At 41.6% G+C, this 20,650-nt stretch overlaps 1 protein-coding gene across 4 annotated transcripts in view; it reads right to left on the reverse strand.

Annotated features, from left to right (window-relative positions):
• Nucleotides 1–286: 286 nt before the first annotated feature.
• Nucleotides 287–20,650, reverse strand: part of LOC104565965 (prefoldin subunit 3) — a 40,941-nt gene continuing 20,577 nt past the window's right edge. The window contains exons 13-25 of one of the 4 annotated variants that reach the window (XM_088527576.1): nt 19,901–20,047; nt 19,344–19,403; nt 19,144–19,254; nt 18,151–18,267; nt 18,000–18,030; nt 17,339–17,459; nt 15,095–15,151; nt 14,658–14,765; nt 4,753–4,877; nt 3,692–3,758; nt 3,128–3,226; nt 1,239–1,377; nt 287–373 (exon numbers count right to left, since the gene is read on the reverse strand). In XM_088527576.1, coding sequence (XP_088383702.1) covers nt 303–373; nt 1,239–1,377; nt 3,128–3,226; nt 3,692–3,758; nt 4,753–4,877; nt 14,658–14,765; nt 15,095–15,151; nt 17,339–17,459; nt 18,000–18,030; nt 18,151–18,267; nt 19,144–19,254; nt 19,344–19,403; nt 19,901–20,047 — 1,253 coding nt within the window. In that variant the 3' untranslated portion in view covers nt 287–302. Of the gene's footprint in view, nt 374–1,238; nt 1,378–3,127; nt 3,227–3,691; nt 3,759–4,752; nt 4,878–8,742; nt 8,853–13,760; nt 14,099–14,657; nt 14,766–15,094; nt 15,152–17,338; nt 17,460–17,999; nt 18,031–18,150; nt 18,268–19,143; nt 19,255–19,343; nt 19,404–19,900; nt 20,048–20,650 lie in introns of those variants that run through there. The other 3 variants (XM_088527573.1, XM_088527574.1, XM_088527575.1) reach the window with 3 other exon arrangements.

Consider the following 20,650-nt stretch of genomic DNA (forward strand, 5'->3'; position numbering starts at 1 on the left):
CAAACTTTCAGGTAGAAATTTACTTAGGACAGACTGGTCTCACCAAAACGCTATGTCATGGGCTAGACTGTGCGGTGTCTTTCCAAATAATTTGCCAAATAATTTGTAATTTCATGAAGCATGCATGAAACCAAATTTTGAGTTTACAAATAAATAAAATGGTGCTCACCATCTTTATTTTTTTAAATTTATTTTACTATTTGCTGAAATGATTAAAGTAACGCAGTCTTTTAGGAATGAACTTTGGGGGTGTTTAAATAAAAAATATTTGGAAATTGAAACCACATTTAAAATTGCCAAAACTATGCTTTATTTTTGGAAGGGTCTTCCTTGTTTCTTCTCTTTACATCCCAATTATAAACTCTAGCCATATCTGGAGGTATAGAATTAAGGAAACGGGGAGAAAGAAATAAAGGACAAGTTATTAGTTGGCTACCCATGACTCATTTCACTTACGCATGACAGTCAATATAGACACCAATTAATGAAAGAGCTGTCTTGGTGCAAAACCTTCACTCTGGAATGCTAATATTTGTTACTGTTAATAACTGCAGTATCTGCATTTAACGCTCTGCTATGATATTACCCCTCCCCCCCAAATCAGCTTTACTTACCGCTGCGCTCTTTTGCCTTCAGTCAACCTGCCTCGTATCAGTCACGTTTGCCTATTTCAGGCATTCACCCTGCATCACTATATATCTTAAATATCAACATTAAAAAACAGGGCCTTCCTGTACTGAATTATCTAATGCTTCTGTTCAAAGCTGTCCTCCTTACTAAAACAGGTTTTAAAAAAGAAAGAAAAAAAGAAAAACTCAAATCCAGGGGCAGTTCATGACACTACAAAGAGGTCAGCAAAGTTCCTCGCAGGTGGCTGCAGCCGCGCGGGGGCCGGGGGCTCCGGCACCGCCAGCAGCCCGGGGCAGGACGGACACCCCCGCGGCCGGGGCGCCGCTCCAGACCCTCGAGGCCTTCCCAGCCAGTTCAGTTGTTTTTACTGGGACCCAACTACTGGCACAAACTTGGCTCTATCAAACCCACCATCCTCACCGGGGCACTGGAAACGCAATACCCGCTTTCACTGCTGAAAACATTCCTGGAGCGCTGTGCAATTTTAACTGCACTAGTTTAAGATAAGAACACACCTGAAAATTAATGAATACCCATAGGTTACCCAGCACATCTACTACCTCCCCTGCGAATAAAAACAAACCAAAAAGCATACAGAAAAAGGATACTGACTTCTGTAGTGGTAAACTGGTCTCTAAGAAAATCCAGGTCTTCCTCTAAAGAATCAAGATTTCTCGTGGCTGTTGACAAGTTCTTCTCTAACAGGGCCTGAGCTTCATCAATATCATATTCGAGCATCACATTGGCCTAAAGAAAAGAAATATTTTTCAGCTTAAAAAAAAAGAGGCTTTTACACTTGCATTACAAGAAATAAGCCCTAGCAGGAGTATTTCAGCCTGTTTCTAACTCTTCGCATTAACAGAAACTTGCCCTGTTACACCAAGACTGCAAGATCCAGGAAGAGCAAAGCCGGAATTCACCCGAGGCCTCCACAACTTGAGTAACTGAGAGACAAAACCCTCTAGTGACATGAAAAGAAAGTTCTCATCGCTGAGCAACAAGGGGTTCTGCTCCCTGCGGGTGCATTCTGCCTTCACACCTCATCTTCCATCTTCTTCAAAAACCTCCCAACATCTCTTAGCAGTTAAGGGATTTTTAAAACAATTTTTGCCACGTTCAAGTTTAAACTTAAAACTCCCTACACATGGGAGACTGGCAAACTACCTAATACCATTAGTTCAAAAAGCCATTAATAAAAAGTTATTATAGGTATTCAAAACCAGAGGATGTATGAGAGCCCTATCCCATCCCACAGTAGCTTTTATCTCCGTGTCTTCATTTCCACAAGCAGCTACCACGTGAAGAGAGAAACAAGCAGAACGGGGCGCAGCTGCGCCCACGAAGCCCTGCCCTGCTCAGGGCCTGCGCTCTGAGCGGAGCCTCGTGCTGTCCTTGCTGAACTAGGCCCTGGTCCAGCGATGCTGAGCAGAGCTGCAGCCTGTTCTGTTTTCCCGTTGTAGGTAACTGGAGAGCGTGGTTTCCCCCAATAAAATGAAAACACACAGTCCAACTCAGACAGACTGTTAGCCTCAAGGAGCAAAGGCAGAAAGCCAAAGAACACCTGAATATTAAAAAGCGCTATTTTGTGACAGCTTTTCTGTGCCATCCATCAGGAGGATAAACTGTCTCCAAATCGCGGTGGGGAATCAAACCTGCAGTGATGCCAGAAAGTCAGGCAGGAAATTCTGCAGCCAGTTGGTTGAAAGCAGCCGAAGTCAGACAGAAATCTCCACTTTACAGGACAAAAAGTGGGAGAGGACTTTGGAAGCAGTTGCCTAATCAGATGGCATCTACTGCTGCATTTATCAACACTGCTTTTGTCTTAGCCGGAGTTTTGTTTGGCAGCCAACTGCATGGGAACATCAGGGATTTAGAAGTCTCAAAATAAACACTGGTTATCTCTACAGATAAGGAAGCCTCCAAAGAGACTATCCCAACCTGATACCACTTAGGTATCTGAGTTTGGAGCTGTGATTCTACCAATCTTTAGTAATAATAAGAGGGTAAGAGGGAAAGAAAAAAAAAAAAAAGCTACAAGGAAGAAAAAGCAAGCATAGCTTCCCAAAACGTACATGAAAAGGACAGCAAGATGTTAAATACAAATAACAGCTACAGAAACAGGAAGCTAGATGCCAAAGCATCTTGTTGTGTTGGACATGTACCAATCCCAAGGAATGATGGATTGTAATTCAAACCAAAATGTGATAATAAAAAAATATTTATGAGTATGTTTTTTGAGAAAAAAATCCAGAAAAGTTACAATGTGCTAAAAGTTTTATGGTTACAGTCTATATAGACACCACATAGTAGAGCTTTCATCTGCTACTTTAACACATGGAAGTTGTCTGCTCAGTTTGCACCGCTGCCGGAACGCGGCTGCACCGCACACGGGAACAGACAACGTCCTCGATGGGTACAGATGGGACAGCAGCGACGAGGGGCTTGAGAACCCAAAAGATACTAACAACAGCAGCAGAAAGTGCTGCATTTTACTTACCCCCAACCACAAACAAACTTTGTCTGTAGGAGGAACTGAGGCTTTGCAATACAGATTATCTGCCAATAAAAATCTGGTTTCCATTGGATTTGTGGATTCCTAAAGACAAATGATACAACTTAAAATTATTATTTTCACTGTAATCTTATGTCAGAGACATCAAAATCACAGTAAAGAGCACACTTCTCTGCTTTTTGCCATTGATATTATATTAATTTCTGTGGAACGATACATAATTTACTTCAACAGACAAATTAGAATCAAAAGACTAAAGCGTTTTAAAAATACATATTTAAAAACAATATAGAAATTCCATACAGACTAGAGGGTAAATCCAAGCTTAGTTGCAATCTATGCACTTTTAAATGTGAAGTTTCCAATACAAACATTATGTTTTTTTTTTTTTAACTAGCTTTCAAAAAGTACTACATACCTTTAAAACAATTCTGTTATTTTTAAAGGCATATTAAGTGTGCTCTCCAAAACATTTCTTGCAAAGTGTTCTGTTAGGGTGGAAAGGCAGTTAGCTTTACTCATACTCTTTAGATATTCAAAATAGTTTACCTTTTTCTTCTGCATGTGTTTTAAAATTTCTAATGTCTGTTTAATTTCAGGAATCTGACTTTTTAGCCTGTGAATTAACAACAGTCATAATTTATTATTTTACACAGACACAAATCTCCTAAACAAGTGATCAGCTTTATTATATAATCCAACCTCCATTTTAAAACCTGAAATTCTAGCAGCTTTTCTTAAAAGTAGAAATTTTAAAGATATGACACAGTATGTAATAGTATGAAAAAAAAATCTCTTCTACAACCTCACCTGCTTCTTATGCTGAAACTCAACGATCTTCTGTCTTTAACAATGCAGCAGCACAACACATACAGCTTTAAAAATTTAACAAGCGTTTTTTAACAATAACTTCTGTCTGTTTGTCAAAATGCACATTTCTGCATATTTCTGATGTCAACAGAGCAGTGGAAAACCAAGAAGAAACAGGGACAATAATTTCATCAGATTAAACCAGGTGTCCCTCCTCTGAGGGGCACGAACCGCACTCCCGGGTTTAGCGGTACCTGACGCCGACCCTCCCGATCCGGTGCCTTGCAGCGGCCCGACAAGGACACTCGTGTCCCCACCAGCCTCCTGGGCACCCAGGCTCGCGCAGCCGCCTCCAAGGCCCAGGGAAAATTACAAGGGATTCTTCCCCGTGCAAAGGAACTTAATCTCAAATAAAAATGTTATTCGCAGTTTTGATTTGGGGTTCAAAAAGAAAATGCATTTCTTACCTAGCTTCAGATGAACACTGAAGCTAATGATGAGACATGAGCCAAAAATTACAGGCTGGATATAAAAGCCAAATTATATTCTTATTTACATTGGACTGAAAAAAATAAGAGAATAAAAGTCTTTTTGGTCTTAAAGGCTAAGGACCAATTTAGCAACATTACAAACTTTTGCAAAGAATGCTCGGGGGGGAAGGGAAGGCTTTGTGACTTTCTGAAAGTACTGTGAGTATTAGTTCTTCTAATAATTCTTTCTTGGTATTTAAATAAGCTAGATCCTATTTTAAAAATAGAACAGTGCTAAATATTTCCCCACCAAAAAAAGTTACAACCTACCTTCTTTTCTTTTGAGCAAGATTAAGTTCCATAAATTTATACTTCTGATACTGCTCGTCCAACTTCTTAAGGACTACATCTGCCGTCTCATTTCCAGGCTGTTTCATAAAGGAATCTACATCTTCCTTTATGGGGAGAAAAAAGGACATCAAAGTTAGAACAGTTTGAGAGATGCCAGACATAGTCATGTTACTATCTTAAGGCAACTAAGCCAGAGACTTTATATGTAAATGAACATTTTTTTGTCCGGAGTAAAGTACCAAAGCATTTTGTTTCTTTTCTTAGGTAGCCTTTGTTTTGAAAAGGGGACAAAGAGAACCAAAAAACAGATGGGAGGAATGTTTCCTAACCACACCTGCAAGCAGTAATTAGTGGTGGTTTCAGCCCTGGGCAGTGCTAAATGGCATCTAACTAACATTTGAGACTGAGAGCACTGGGCCTATTCTGGAGAAGAGAAGTCTGAGAGGGGACCTGATCAGTGTCTATGAGTACCTCAAGGGAGGCAGTGAGGAGGATGGTGCTGGCCTCTTTTCACTGGTGGCCACCGACAGAACTAGAGGGAACAGCCAGAAACTGAAACACCAAAAGTTGCACAGGAACTTAAGGAAAAATTTATTGACAGTGAGGGTGACAGAGCACTGGAACAGGCTGCCCAGAGAGGTTGTGGAGTCTCCTTCTCTGGAGATCTTCCAAACCCGCTTGGACGCAGTCCTGTGCCACGTGCTCTAGGTGACCCTGCGTGTGCAGGGGGGTTGGACTAGATGATCTCTAGAGGTCCCTTCCAACCCTAAGCATTCTATGATTCTATGATTCTAACAAGGGATATCCTTGGGCCAAGCCCAAACTTCAGTTTCCTATCTGTAAAGGAGGGATAAAACATCTTTTCAGGTACTGAGATTAGAAATTATTTAGGGTAAAACTAAAGAAATAAAAAGAATCTTGGTCTGATCAAGCAGTAATACAGGAAAATGATGCCATCTGTCCAGGGCAGCTCACACTAGGGACATTTGTCTGAATAAGCTCCTTGTGCAGTCACCTAAAGCAACCCCAACTTCCGAAGGGCAATTCCAGCCAGCCAGGCCACCTGGGGAGCTGCTGCTGAAGCAGAACCCCGAGCAGGGGCACACGAGTTCCTGCCCCGGCAGCGTTCACCTCTCCCACGACTCAGGACCGCTGCTCCGGTCGCCTAACTAATTCTGTTGCTGGTCACCCAGACAAGGCCTCTTGCCTGCTGCACGTCTCCAAGCTTTTGAGATTTAAGACTATGAAAGTGCTTTGAATCCTGATGCCATAATCCTACAAACCCGTATAAAAGCCAATCACAGACCTTTTCCATTTATTCTTTTATTCCTCCATGTTCCCATTGCAGTTTTGCACAAAGAAAAGACTATAGTACATCAGTAAAATAAATACATTTAAACTTATACATGTTTTGCCTTGTAATTTATGACTCAATCTCCCTTGGCAAGGAGAAATCTTACGAAACCACCAAGGTGGCAAGAAGTCTTGTGGCTTCCTCCGCAACAAGGCAGCCGCGCGCGCTGGGAAGCGGAGCCGCGCAGCAGGCGCTCACGGCGGCCGCGGGCGCTGCAGAACTCGGGCACCGCAGAGAGAGCGCCCAGGGACGCCTCGAGCCACCAGCGCCACCAAAACAAGAGCCGTTCCCGCCTCCCGGTGGAGACGGCGGGAAGCCCTAGCTGGAAAATGAAGGTTGGGTTCAGTGCCGTAAAAGCAAAGTCACAGAGTGCTCTGAACGGAGACTCCCTCTCGTGGACGCTCCTCCGCTTGCAGACATCACCCAGAGAGGCAAAGGCAGCAGGTACCAGGTGGGCAGGAGCTCTCTGCACGCAGGGGACACGCTCAGAGAGGGAGCGCGAGTCCCCCCAGCTGCAGGGATGGGCAGACGGGTCTCGACAGAGAAAAAGGTTGAGATCCTTCCTGGACAGGAGCAACTCCAGGTCCTCCGTATCCAGGCGCTCCTCTCCTCGGGAGCCCAAGGAGAGCCTCGGCTCAGCACCCGCCGCTGCTGCCGAGGGCCAGCCCGGAGGGCACAGCTCATCCCGCCGCCCGGCGCAGGGCAGCCCAGCAGCAAAGTCACACTGCAGTCCTGCTTGGACCTCCCAAACACTGCCTTTCTAGCGAGAAAATTCACCGGGCAAACGCTATTCTTGGATCCTGCAGAGGCAATGCAGACTTCACAGAAGCCACACAAAGTCTCCTCAGAGCTGTGAAGCTCTGCAGAGAGCCCCTGCCCCGCGGCGTCGGGAGAGGCTGCTCCGGCGGCACGGGCTGGGCACAGGGACACACACGCGGGCCAGGCCGCTCCTCTGGAAGCACCTAGAGCACAGCTCCAAAGACAACAAAGCTACAGTACGTGGTGTGTTCTGAAAGCCTGGGGCACCCTGAGTCAGGGTTCACGGCCACGTGAAACCTGGAGGGGCACAAGAACCCACAGGCCACCAGTAGCGTGAGCAGAGCCTGTGACACGGCACCTGCCACGACCTCTCTGAAGAGCATCTGCTGAATCGAGATACTTCGAGAAAACCTCTTTAAAGACACAACTCCTAGGGAGGAGCCCCATACAGCACGCTGTGGGGGAAAAACAAAGCAACGCACAACTCCTTATCAGCACTTTAACATACCATTTCCTAAAAATCTTCCATTACTTTAAAAAACAAAAAAAGAAAAAAGAAAAGAAAAAAAAAAAGAAGAAAAAACACTCTCAAACAATAACAGCTTCACTTTCTAGAGTACAGTAACAGAGAAAATTTCTAAGCGTGTGCTTATTTCAAATAAAAATGAAGTCTACCTTAACACGCACAACCACCTAAGCCCAGCACACCGCTACCAGGTGCTCTAAGGCCAGGTACAGGCTGTCTCCTGCAGACGGATTCCCTCCCAAACCAAAAAACAGCTTAAGCAGCTTCCACGGCTCTTGAATGCGGAGAGCGACTACAGAGGCAGCGAGCTAAGCGCCTGCGCAGGGTTCCCGGCCGCGCGGCACCGCCTGTGAGGAACACAGACAACTCGGATTCGAGGACGGTCGCCGCCACCAGCAGGAAGATGCTAGCGGATCTCGGGGACGCCCTGTGAATTCTAAGGAAAGGCAGGATCTGGGTGCACTGGGAACACATGCCGCGTACCTGTTTACTCAGGCTCTCGAGCAACGCTTGCTGAGCAATGACACGGCACAGGTCACAGCAGCTTTACTCTCAGCAGGAGCTGCCAACCTGCTCCGTCCAGCAGCCTGGGCAAAGATGTCAGGAAAGATCTGACCAACGTGGGGTTTTAAAAGCTAAGAAAACCTTAGGAATAAGGCAGCAAGACACAGACTCAGGGCAGGCATCGGGCCCCGGAGGATGACACCCCAGGCACCTTGGGTGTGCTCGGAGTGCCCAGCGGCCCCGCAGCACTTCAGTGCTCAAGCCCTCTTCCTCTAAACTGGCCCCCACGCAGCAAGAGCGGAGCAGGACGCCAGGCTCGGGCTGCTTGACGCAGCGTTCAGCTGAGGGAGGGAACACCCTCCGCCACCCGCGGGGGATCCCCTCCTAGGGATCATACGGAATAAGGCAGCAAACAGGACATGCACGAGCTCCGAGCAAAGGATAATCAAAATCATTCTGACATTAGGTTAGTGTGTTAACCGATTAACTTTTTCTTTTCAACTAAAGACGAGAATTATTAGGTGTTACTTAAACCAACTTATAACCTTACACATCACGTATAGACGCAGCCCAGCCCGTTTCCGCAAAAACAAAGAAACCAACCCCCACCCCGTTCCTCAGGGAGCCGGCAGGGCCGCGGCCGCCCCCGGGAAGCGGCTCCGCCGCGAGGGCTACGGGAGCGCGCGGGGGCCCGGCGGGGCCGAGGAGCGGCGCCGGAGCGCGGGCTCCTCCCGGGGATGCGCGGGCAGGCGGCGGCCCCGCTCGTCCCTGGGCGCCGCCCGCCCGCCCGCCCGCCCCGCGCAGCCCCGCCGCCGCCGCCGCTCACCACGAAGGCGGCCTCGGGGATGCCGAGAGGGCCGCGCCTCGCGCCGCTCCCCGCCGCGCTGCCGCTGGCCGCCGCCATCTTGGGGAGCCGACGCTGCGTGCGCAGCGCTCGCCGGGACGCCGCGGAAGTGCGTCATGGCGGCGGCGCCGGGGCCCGCCTCCGCCCCGCGGCTATTGGCTGCCCGGCCTTTGAATGACGGGCGGCGCGTGCGCGGGGCACAGGCGCGGGGGGCAGAGCCGCGCCCAGGCCCCAGCCCCGCCCTGGGTGGCGGCCGCCCCGGAGCGGCCGGGAGGGCCGCGGGCCCCTCCCCCCCAGGCACGGAGCGAGCGCGGGAGGGCGCTGCGCCGGCCGGCACGCGGCTCGCAGCAGCACGGCCCGCGGGGCAGCAACAGCGGAGAGAGAGACCAGGAAGGGGGCTACGGGCCCGTGGACAGGGAAGGGGGGAAAACACCACACCCAAAAACCACCGAAAACAAACAAACAAAAACAACGCCTCTTCCAGAAGCTTTGACAAGCGATGTTCTTAATTTAAAAAGACCTGCAGGAGAGGGTGCCTGCAGCCTCGGACACTCAGCTGAAAGAAGCTGGTTTAAGCCATGATGTCCAATGCAGGCAAACAGTCATAGACCCTCGCAACACCTACAGTCGCACCACAAGAGCAGGGCCTCAAGGGTTAAAAAAAAAAAAAAAAAAAAACACAGAAAGTCCTGATGCTGCTGCAGGCACTAAACATGCCACAGCTGGTTTCCATGGTGTGGATTTTGCATCTTGAGACATTTACACAACACATGCAATCTCTGACTAAAGGGTAGTGAAGAGCACAAAAACCCTGAGAAATCCCTTTTAGCACTGATCAGTGCTAAGTTGGTTTACCCTGTGGCTGGGGGAAGCACCTTCCTCTTCCCCCTTCTCACCTCTCAGAGAAGCAGCTGTGTCTTCCTTCCCCCTCCCCAGCCCCACGCCGCTTAGGGACACAAAGTGCTGCTTCTCACAGGGACACTGGAGTTGTTTGCCGCTGATCAAGGGCAGCTATCATGACAGTCCCCCTCGGGTATCACCCTCCTGCAGTTACCTGCAGCACAGCCAGCACATCCCAACCCAGCCCCTGCGAGCACGATGGCAGCCAGGCCTCAGAGGACACACAAAAAAGACCACGCACACCCTAAATGTGCCAAAGTTTATTTTTTTTTCCAAAACTTCTTTCAATTGACTGATTATGAGCAACAGCCTTAAAAAAAAGAAAAAAAGAGTTTGTATATTAACAAAGTGTGAAGGTAGAATGTCAACACAGCCAGTTTTATGCTTTGGCTTTTCTTTTTCCCCTATGGAAACCCTCTTTTTTCAGTTTGTGGCTAGAGAATTTTTCATGCATTCTAAATCCTTATAAAATGAAGGAGCTCATGTGAAGGAACAGCCACAGAGGAATATACCTGTAGAACAGCTTGAACAACCTCTGTTTGTGTAGCTCCCTTTAAATAAATATCCAATAAAGGCACAAAACCTGTTATGGGGAAAAACATAACATACAAAACAAGAACTATTAAATAAATAAAGTGTGGGTTGGGGAAAATCTGTTCCAGCACCTATTTTTGTCTTTGCTCTAAGATGAGATTCCAGCCAAGCATTCAGTAAAGGATAAACATAATCACAAGGCTACACACACTTCAGATATACTGAAAGATCTGATGTTACAATTGGCATTGCAACTGTACCAATCACTACAATCTCTTTAAATAAATGCTCATGAGAATCTGCATAAAGTAGTGATGCAGCAATGTACTCAGCAATGACAGATCAAATACATCTGCAGAGTAATAGCAATGTAGTTTCTCTACATTCCTAGCTACCAGTAAATGTATAAATGATAACATGTACAGTTTCCATTGCTCAAAAATAAAATCTTTAAAACAGAAATAAATGACTGATACACAGTGCCTTTAGATGTTGTCCTTACAATACAAACTACCCCAAACAAAAGTTTTCCCTTTTATGTACAAATTAAGCACCGATCCACAGTGCATGCTATTCTAATTATAACCCACCCTCCCTGCCACACAACAAAAAAAAACCCAGATGTGGATACACCCTGAATTCAATGTTGTAGTCAGAAGTTATTCAATGTTTTACAAAAGTTCATTTGCTATTTATACCTACAAGGATTCCACCACTATGCGCACAGAACTGAGACTTCTCTAGTACATAATTTATCTGAAATTTAAAAAATTGAATTCAGTAACTTCTTGGAGGCAAAGTCAAACTATATTTAAAGAATATTAGAAAAGCCCAGTTATTTAAAAAGAAGTAAACTTTCAAGTCCAACAGACTTCACGCACTCATCCCTCCTGACACATCCCTACAGGTTACATATCCTCTTGCATATCCCATGAGAGCGCCGCCCCCGCAGTGCTAAATCCCAAGCTAGGCTTAAACACTGCAAAGGACATGGCCTGCTCACACACGCAGGGACTCCCGGCTCCGTTATCAGCTTCCTGAAGCCCTCAGAGCAGGGCCCTGACCAAAGGAATTTGTGAGCAAAAGGAAAGTCACATGTACATACGGCTTTTCCCGTTTCACATATCACAGCTATTTACAGCTGTAGCGCTTATGGCAGTTACCCTCCAGAACAACCTTTACCTGCAACGTGCTCTTTTGGAGAGCAAATTCTGAGCCATAAGAGCCTTGACAATACCCAAGTCCTTGCATTTATTTCTAAGGAAGTGAACTATGTTGTGGTTTAAAACGTAGCACTTGTCCATGTTGTGCATTCCAGCATGCCCACAAGGAAGAGGCTGATACGAAGCAGTCCTGCACATTCCTGCGAGGACAGAAGCGTTGAGCAATCTTTTCTTCATAAGGATAAATCTGTAAGAGCTGTGTTTGAACATGTCAAACACCCTAAATGAGACTAAATATTGTTTATAAGGTCCTTATTACATACTTTGTGGCTGTTTCTCCTTTACTTAATACTAAATAAAATGGTATCAGACAGCTTTGCTACAAGAAAGCATACCAAAGTATTCAAAAAATCCAGAGCAAATTAGAAGTAGTGCAAACAGTACTGGGTTCCAAATCCATTTCTGAGTGAGGTAAAGTACATTCCAGATCTTCAGAATGCACTGTAAAAAGAGTTGCAATTATTGTATGTGTGTGTATGTATATACACACAGACACAGCTTGCCAAGTACTTGTTCGCATATTAAAAATAACTGATCATGGCTTACACAATGGAGAAAAAACATAAATCAGTTCACTGTGCCAGACACTGCCTGGTTGTAGTGCTCAGCTATGACATCAATGCTCAGATACTTATTACTGTACATGCTGATCTAACTGGAATTCAAGATTCTTCAATGTAGAATAAATCAATGAAATTAATTATTTCCTAAATAAATGCCACCACCACCACCCACAGAGGAACAATGATCCAATTCCAAATGGGAACCATTCCCTCATCACAAAGAGGGTAGCTACAGGCACCAGAGAATTCGTTGGCTTAAAATTGTACAATTTTTCAAACCAGGAAAGGTGGTTAAAGCTTTAAGCCCTTATAATTCAAATTTTGATGTTAAATTGCTGTTTATCATTCTTACTCTTCATCAGTACACATTCAGAGTTTCAGAGCTTAGAAATTCTTCAAGGTTAAGCTTCCCAAAGGTTAGTCGTTATCAATACCAAGGGTTGGAGTTAAACTGTTTCACTTGACAAAAATATTTTTGTAGCACTATTAAGAAATACTTCTTTTACAATCTTTGGACAAAGTTTAGAAAATGAGGGATGTTTCCACTGTACTTTGGAAGTTCTCTATTGGACAAGGTTTTCAGGCCTCTGCATTTGTAGTAAGATTCAGAGATGCCTTACAAATATAGCACTACCAAAAGATAAAAGCCATACTAGTCTGGAGGTCCATAACAGTAAAATATATTTTGTTTTTGAAAATCCCAATTCTAATGTTAATCATCCATGGAAGCCACATTACTGGAGAGCTTTTTATTGCATTCTGCCACCAAGCTGGAGAAAAGTTTCTGATTCCATTTACTCATTATTAACTTTTCTTTAAGTGCTATCACATTTTATTGGGGTTTTAAAGATACAAGGTAAGGCATTTTCATAACCAACCTAAATTTTGGAAGAAGATTGTTTAATATGACAGATGCATCAAAAGCCTGTGTCTCTAACCCACCAGCATACTTCACAGATTAGTTGATTCACAAGTTTTTCCTCTCAAAAAAACTCTGGATTTCTTCTTACAGCATAATCATCTTAAAAATACTACAGAAGAAAGAAAACATACTGTAGCATTAAAGAAAAATATTTAGAAGTTTGCACATATTTACACATTTAAAATAATTGTGGTTTGCAAATAGGTTCTTGTTTCAGAAAAGAAGTACAAGCTAATCCCTATGTCTGGGACAACTTTAATGCAGCTGCTAGTTCTGGAACGTCATCACTATTGCAAAGCTTGCTTTTTCTGAACTAATGAAATGAACTTTAAAAGAAGTCACATCTCTTAGCTCTTTTGCAGCTAGCAACAAGATTTTCTAATGGCTCCAGTCTGCTGCTGTTGGGGTGCACACTTTCACTGTAACAAAGTCACTACATACTTCTTTCCCTGCTCTTGAGACAAGACCTTTAACCCATGCCAGAGCGTGGCCCTTTCAATTAGCACTTTCAATTAACACTGACATTATGCCAATGGAGCAATTTATTATTTTCATCATATATATATATATAAAATATACACATATATTTCTTGTTCATTCACAGCATTTAAAACTCACATTATAGAGTTTATGAATTATTATAAGCTATGCTAATGTGAAAAAAGCTGTCTGATTTCATACAATATTGGCTTTATGATAATGCAAGCATTACTCTATCAGAGTATTTATTAGAGCATATGGAAATTTTATTGCTCGACTTCATTTAAGTTGTGTCTTGGTTAAAACAGCCACAGAATTTATGGAGAAAAATAAATAGGATTTATGACATTCTCAGTTAACTTCCTACAGGCAATCCACTGATGAATAAGATTGCAAAGCAATCACATAACCCTCTTCTCAGAAGGTGCGAGTTGGATTCTCATCTTCAAAGCTGAGTTGACCTCAAAGATTACAGTTTCCTACTGAACAGTCTAAAAACCAGTGAACAAACATGATTTCATACCACAAATGACTGTTATAAACAAGAATCTCTAAAGCATTGCAATTCAAATTAATATTACATTATACAGGGAAGAAACAGTTGCCCTGTTCAAAAATACACCATGGGAAAAATGAAACTTCAGTCTTTTCTTTTTTTTACCAGTATTTGGTTGTTCACACACCTTGTTGCTTTGGCGGCTTTACATAAACTGTATCTGTAAAGTAGAGATTACATATTGTTAATGCCACTTTCATAACACACAGATTCATACCTCTAAATCACTGAGAAACCATGCAAGTGATTTCTCAAAATAAAATGGAAGTCTCCCTCAGCCTCCCTACAAATCTGAAAAAGCACTAAGAACAACATATCTAGATATATCTAGGTGACAGGAGTCTCAAGCACCTCTCTTTACTTCATAACCCTCCAGAAACCTTTTACAACTGCCACAGCCAGTATAACTGAACCAGGTATCAAGATATTGCCATCAGAAGCCTTTAAGTTCATTCATTCTCTGCTCCCATTTTCTTAAGATCAGTCCAGTGTTGTGTTATGTTTCTGATATGCTGCTCTCCAGTTGTGCTTTCTCCCTTGCTTCTTCTGCACGCTTTCATCATTTTCTCACCTGCAACAGCCTGCTGCTGCCCCTGTCTGAGGAACCCTTCACTTTCTCAGAAACAGAAATTGATGCTAATAACCCATCAAAGAAGATACTTGGTTTCTTCTAAGACTGAAGTTCCAATATGAGCCTAAGATTGAAATGAACAATTCACCTGAGTTCCAGAAACAGGCGCAAAAGGGTTTGTTGGCCTTAGACCAGGCTGCGTATACATCATTGACTGGGGTGCCATCAAAGGAGCAGCTCCAATCTGAGGAGGTACCTACAAGGAAAACAGAAATAGGTGTTAGACAAGTAGTATATACAAGTCCACTTAATTCTAGAAGCTGCATTTTTTTTTTTTGGTTATAAGCACAGTAGCAAATAAAAAACATATATAGAGAGTTGTTTAAATCATGGCTTTAAAGTAAATTTGCTATATAAAAATTTAGAACGTCTTCCGATGTACAATGTAAAAGTGCTATTCAATTTCACACAATATTAAGTTTATGAAACAATACACAAGTTACAGGACAATTCAAACATAGTAATGCTTGTCATGACTGAAGTTAAAAAAGGTTTTCTGGAGTACAAGAGAGACAAGTTTCTTACCATTCCGTATACAGGCACTTGAGGTGTGGTCACTGGGTACGCAATAGGAGCGGGTACCTTCAATCATAAAGGAAGAAAAAAACGTCTCGTGGATAAGTTCATGCATACTAATAACTTGCACAAAACCATTCAAATTATTTTAATAGTCTAAACAGCTAACATTTACAAGAAATTGACTTACATATCCAGGATAATGTACTCCATTCTGGCAGGGCAAAAGGAGTAAGGACAGAAAAATATTTAAGAGGTCAAACTGAAATTCTAACCAAGGGATAGACTAAAGTCCAGCACCAAGATTATGTACAACTACACTAAAGCCACTAATTAGAACAATTCAAGCAGAAGACAGAGAGGAGAAAAAAAAAAAAAAAAAAAAAAGGGCAGTAGAAGGACAGTAACATTAGCAACTGTGCCTGGTAACTTGGATAGGCTTCCTACCTAAGGGCTAAAATTTACCATATTTACAACAAAAAAAACTTTTTTTTTTTTTTTTAAAAAAAAAAAAAACCAAATGTAACTATATTTGAGAACATTGCTTTCATGAACATTTGGACAAGAAGCTTTTTGGAAGGCATGCAATAGTCCTTCGTCCTATTATGTGCAAGAACAGTACAGGGAAAAAAAAATCCAGTGATTAGTCAGCCCAAGAAATGAATAGCAATGAGTATGTAGTCAGCCAAAATATGGCTCACATACCAAACTCAATTCTGATGTCTGCAATATATCACAACACCAAAAAAAAAAAAAAAAAAGACCAAGAAAAACAAAGCATTTTAACCCAGATTATAGGTTAACTTATACCAGGTTATGTTTAGAGACACAATGATGATTCAGCATATATTGCCATGCATTATTAATTAGTGCTAAATTAATTACATTAAACAAAAACCATGGAAGTGCTGGTTAAAGTACTTGACTATGAAAGATTATATGCAAGACTGATGATTACTACAGTTTCTGAATGCCACACACCAAATCAGGACACTTGGGCCATCCCATCTGCTGGGACACTGACTTCAAAAACAGCTCCTAAGAGAGGGAGTTCTCTGCATTGTTAATTGTCCAACTTCGCAGCAAACAAGCATGCTGATACATGATATAAAGCACTCAAACATAAGCTTAAGTCAAAAAGCATGAGACAAACATGAGAAAGGAGTCTACCACATATAACCCAAACATACAGTGAAGAACGTGTTACGGTATCCCACAGAGAAGCACCATCCCCAAAGCAGAATATATCAGCACTCTAACATAACATGGCTGAGAAGGGATAGAAAGATTTTTATGGTCTCAAATCTCACACTAATTACCATCTGAAATCACACAAGTACTAAACTGAGGTACTCTCTAGTCCAAATCTATTTGGCTTCCATTTCAAGTTCACATTTGGATTTAATAGCCAATTTAGCTTTGTGAACTTTGACTGAGCATACCCATATAATCTGGAGAAAAAAGAAAAAGATTTAGGATAAAATTATTCACACTGGAAAAAAAGTCAGACAGCTGTCCCAAATTCATATGAAACATCACAATTACTACAGTTGTACATAAAGCTGAGGTAAACATTCTGAAATACAGCTGGTTTGGATGGAAGTGGAAGTGAGTGGCATTTGTACAAGTATGTGAACAGAAAGAGGGGAAAAAAGGGAAAAGCTCTTACAAAGCATAGCATACAAGTCAGCTGCCTACAAACATACCTTTGGAAAAACAAACAAACAAACCCCACACATACACCTACCACATTCTCCAGATTAACTAACTCCGTAACTTTTACCCAGTATTTGGTACGGTGTCCAAAGTGTGATGAAGTTACTGGTAAACATGATCAGAAATTTGAAGGGCTATCTGAGCTCTTAAGTAAGGTGGCTTGAAAGGGTTAAAATGCAGTAGCATTCCATGTAATGAACAGAAGAGGGAACAAAAATCCAAAAGGAACCTCAGTCACTTGGCCTTGAAATAGGTTCTGAGAATTATTAAGTTGCATCTTTGTGTTGGGGGCAGAAGTCATTTCTTTCATTTAAAACAAAAAAATAAACCCCTCATGAATTCAGATCTATCACAATAAATGTTTACTGTGAAAGAGTATACTAATATTTCCATCTCATTCACTTTGTGAAATGGCTTTACAAGCAGTTTTTACTCAGTCTTGTCCATATCAACGTTTGCTACTCCTTTTAATTTAATTCATGAAGAAAAAATAGCATTTGCTAGTAACAAGTATGATTTCAACGGCACAAAATTTACCATATGTGGAATAGTGGATAAGGGAGTAGGATTCCATGTGGTTGATGTGCTTGTTTTCGCTTGCCAGTTTGTTCCACCAGTAAGTTTTTTCTCTGTAGGCTGGGTCCACTGCATATCTGATCTAAAGCAAAAATTATATTAGTTTTCATATAGGGCCAGCAGATAAACAGTATCAATGACATGCTGGAAAATAGGAGGTGGTGGGGGGAGAAAAAAAAAAAAGGCATGCTCTGTAATAGATGTAGGTAGTTGAAATCTATAGGTGGTAGAAATATTCAAGATCTACTTCAATAACTGCTTGCATCTCTACTCCAATGAGTATGAAATTCTGGAGTTCTGTTTGATATTAAAAGTAAACTCGCTATCACCTATTTCACAGCATAATGACTCAGAGGAGTTTTTACTATAACTGCAAGATATTTTTATGGGCTGCTCACAGAAATATTTAAATAAAAATACTGAAACTGAAAGACTAAAGCATACTACTTCAAATGTTAAGTTTGCCTGTGTTATGATAACTGACCATAAGAACGCATTGTTTCAACACTGTCCTTGACAGCAGCTTACTTTCCAGAGCCAAGAATCTTGCTATGTCAGTGACGGTAAAATGTATCACATGTTATCAGCCATTTGAGACTATTACATAGATATATTCACTTACTTTTTGGGTGGAGTTCCTCCAAAGCCAAGATCTGGGGAGAGAAAGGAAATAAATACTCACATAAAATTGCCAAATATATTTAATTTTGTGAAGCAGGAGGAATCTTTTCAGTAGCAAATTTGAATATAAAATTTTAAAGCTCCTGACTTACTTCCCACAAGATTAGCAAGTGAAGAATCAAGATCATTTGCCAAAATTTTTCCACTTTGCTGAGTGGCCAAAACATTTCTTTGACTTTGTGGTGGTACTGTAGGTTGCAATACCTCATCTAGAAGAGTGAAAGCTAAACCAAGACATAAAAGCAGGAACATTTTAAAAAAAGAGCTGTTATCAGAACAGAACAACACATCTATTGAAAGAAAACCATAAGCCAGAGAGATATCTTCCTTATATAACATTATTAGTAGTTTTTTTTGACTATTCATATGTGGAAGATCAACATATCAGAAGTTTAAGACTTACGCAGAAGCATAGTTTAACCTCTCATTCTTTCTAGAGTACTGTTTTTGAGCACATTGTCCAATTTTACTTCAGCAGTAAAGGGTGAGATTTTGAAAATAAGCTAAACCCCCTACTAAAACTCCAGGAAAAAAAGTTACTCAAGGCAATTTCAAAGTGTAATTTCTTGTAAGAAATATAGTCCCAGGTTCACAATGCTGCTAGTAACTTGAATGTTCACAAGAGTTCTTTTGCTATACATTCACAAAAACTCTGAGGCAAAATAGTGTCAACCAGCAAAAAGATTCTTTATGCAAAGCACATACCTAACTAGCTTTGCATTTTATTAACAAGTACAATGCTTCTCAACAAACTTAGGGGGAACTTATCATGTATCAAGAGAAAACACTGACATCATATGCATTAGAGAAAGAAAAACAGTCTTACCCATTAAAAAAATACCCGATGGGCCATATTTGAAGTTTATTCCCCCAGAAAAAAAGAGAAAGAGTGATTAGTGTTCTACTGTATAATAAGAGCAAATTTTAAAATCAAGTAACTGAAATTAAACTGATTGTCTATTATCAATCCTATGTTACTGAGCTTACAAATGGATTTAGTTATTTCAGCATTGTAACAGCAACTAGGATTGGGCAACTGTATCCCGCAGAACTTAAGTTAGTTACAAAGTAGATTTTATTTTTACCATTAGTAGGCCTGTACTCTGGTGCAGTAGATTTTCCACCAAAAACAGCATCAAAGTCTGCATTAATTGATGAAGAGGTGGTACTCGGAGGAGCTGAATGAAGAGGAAACCCTAAACAAAAATTTCAGGGTAAATCAGGTACAGCCATTGAGTAGATATCACTCATTACAGTGAAGCCAAAATGTTAAAAATGAAATTACCATCAACAGCAAGAGGATGATACACAGAGGTATATGCAGGTTTATGACCACTAAAGTCATCTTCATGAAAAAAGGAAGAAAATAAGATCAGATTAACAGAGAAAAGGAAGGGAAAAAAAAAATCAAGTCTGCAACTATAATTTAAGAATTAAGGAACAGGAAACAACTACTCAGCAAATCTGAAAAGTGTCAGTTAACTCTGGAACTGCCTATCGCGCAAAAAAACAAAAAAAAAACCAACAAAAAAAAAAACACACCACCACACACACAGTTTAACAGAAATCAACAAAAAAAAAGAAAAAAAAATCTGAGATAGAAGCCCTAAGGATGCCTAGCTTGGGCAAGACAAACAAGATAAAGGATTCTTTAAACTCCAGAAATAAAACTTTAGTGAAACACATTTTTGCTAATACATCAAGTACTAACAAACTATTTGCCCTCGCTAGCAAACACTGGATGTCGATTCAAAGCACAAAGACTATACACCACAGTTTCTTTATCAGTAGTGTTATCTCCCACTGGAAATAAATTAACTTTTTTTTGGTTTTGCTTTTTACCACTGAACAATTCCACTGTTTGTTTGGAGGAAAATGTAGAACTGATGAAAGGAGTGACAGATTTTACAGCTTCTTCAACTGGCTTCATGTCAAAGATGTCCAGATGAGGTGGAGAACCAACAAAACCATTTGAGGACGAGAAAGGACCTTTCAGATGAAGCAGAAGTAAAGGAAAGAAAATAGAGAATACAAGTAGCAGAGAAAAATAGATTGAAATGACTGTACATGAGAATTTCTAAAATTAGAAGTTAAGCAGTGGATTTTTCACCTATGACCAGCCCAATTACAAAACAAAGTTTAGTTTTAAATGAAGAACTTAACAGTTCACTATTTAGAGAAAGCAAAATTTTAATAGAGGCATGAGGTAGGAAGGGGAAAAGACCAGAAAATTTATCAGTAAGAAGAACAGTCAGGAATTACTTTTTAGGCTTTAGGAATATGTCTTAAATAGCACTTAAGCATATTAGATTCACCTATTAAAATACTAATACTTGTAACAGTGTTACCCTTGCCTTATTTCAGATTAAGGTGTATTTTAATACCCATCCTGATTATTCTTTGGAGGAATGAGTGAAGACATACAGAATGCCATCCCCATGAAACCAGAAACAGCTTTGCAATAGGAGCATGAAGTTACAAAAATATTTTTAATGAAAAATGCATTAAATCTCTTAATTCAAAATAAAAACTAATACAGCATCATCTTTTCAGCTGCATCTGCACCATCTATATTTGTCAACATACTTGAAC

The sequence above is a fragment of the Tinamus guttatus genome, unplaced genomic scaffold, assembly GCF_059628265.1.
Source record: "Tinamus guttatus ecotype Peru unplaced genomic scaffold, ASM5962826v1 Tinamus_guttatus_pri_ptg000287l, whole genome shotgun sequence".
Lineage (NCBI taxonomy): Eukaryota > Metazoa > Chordata > Aves > Tinamiformes > Tinamidae > Tinamus > Tinamus guttatus.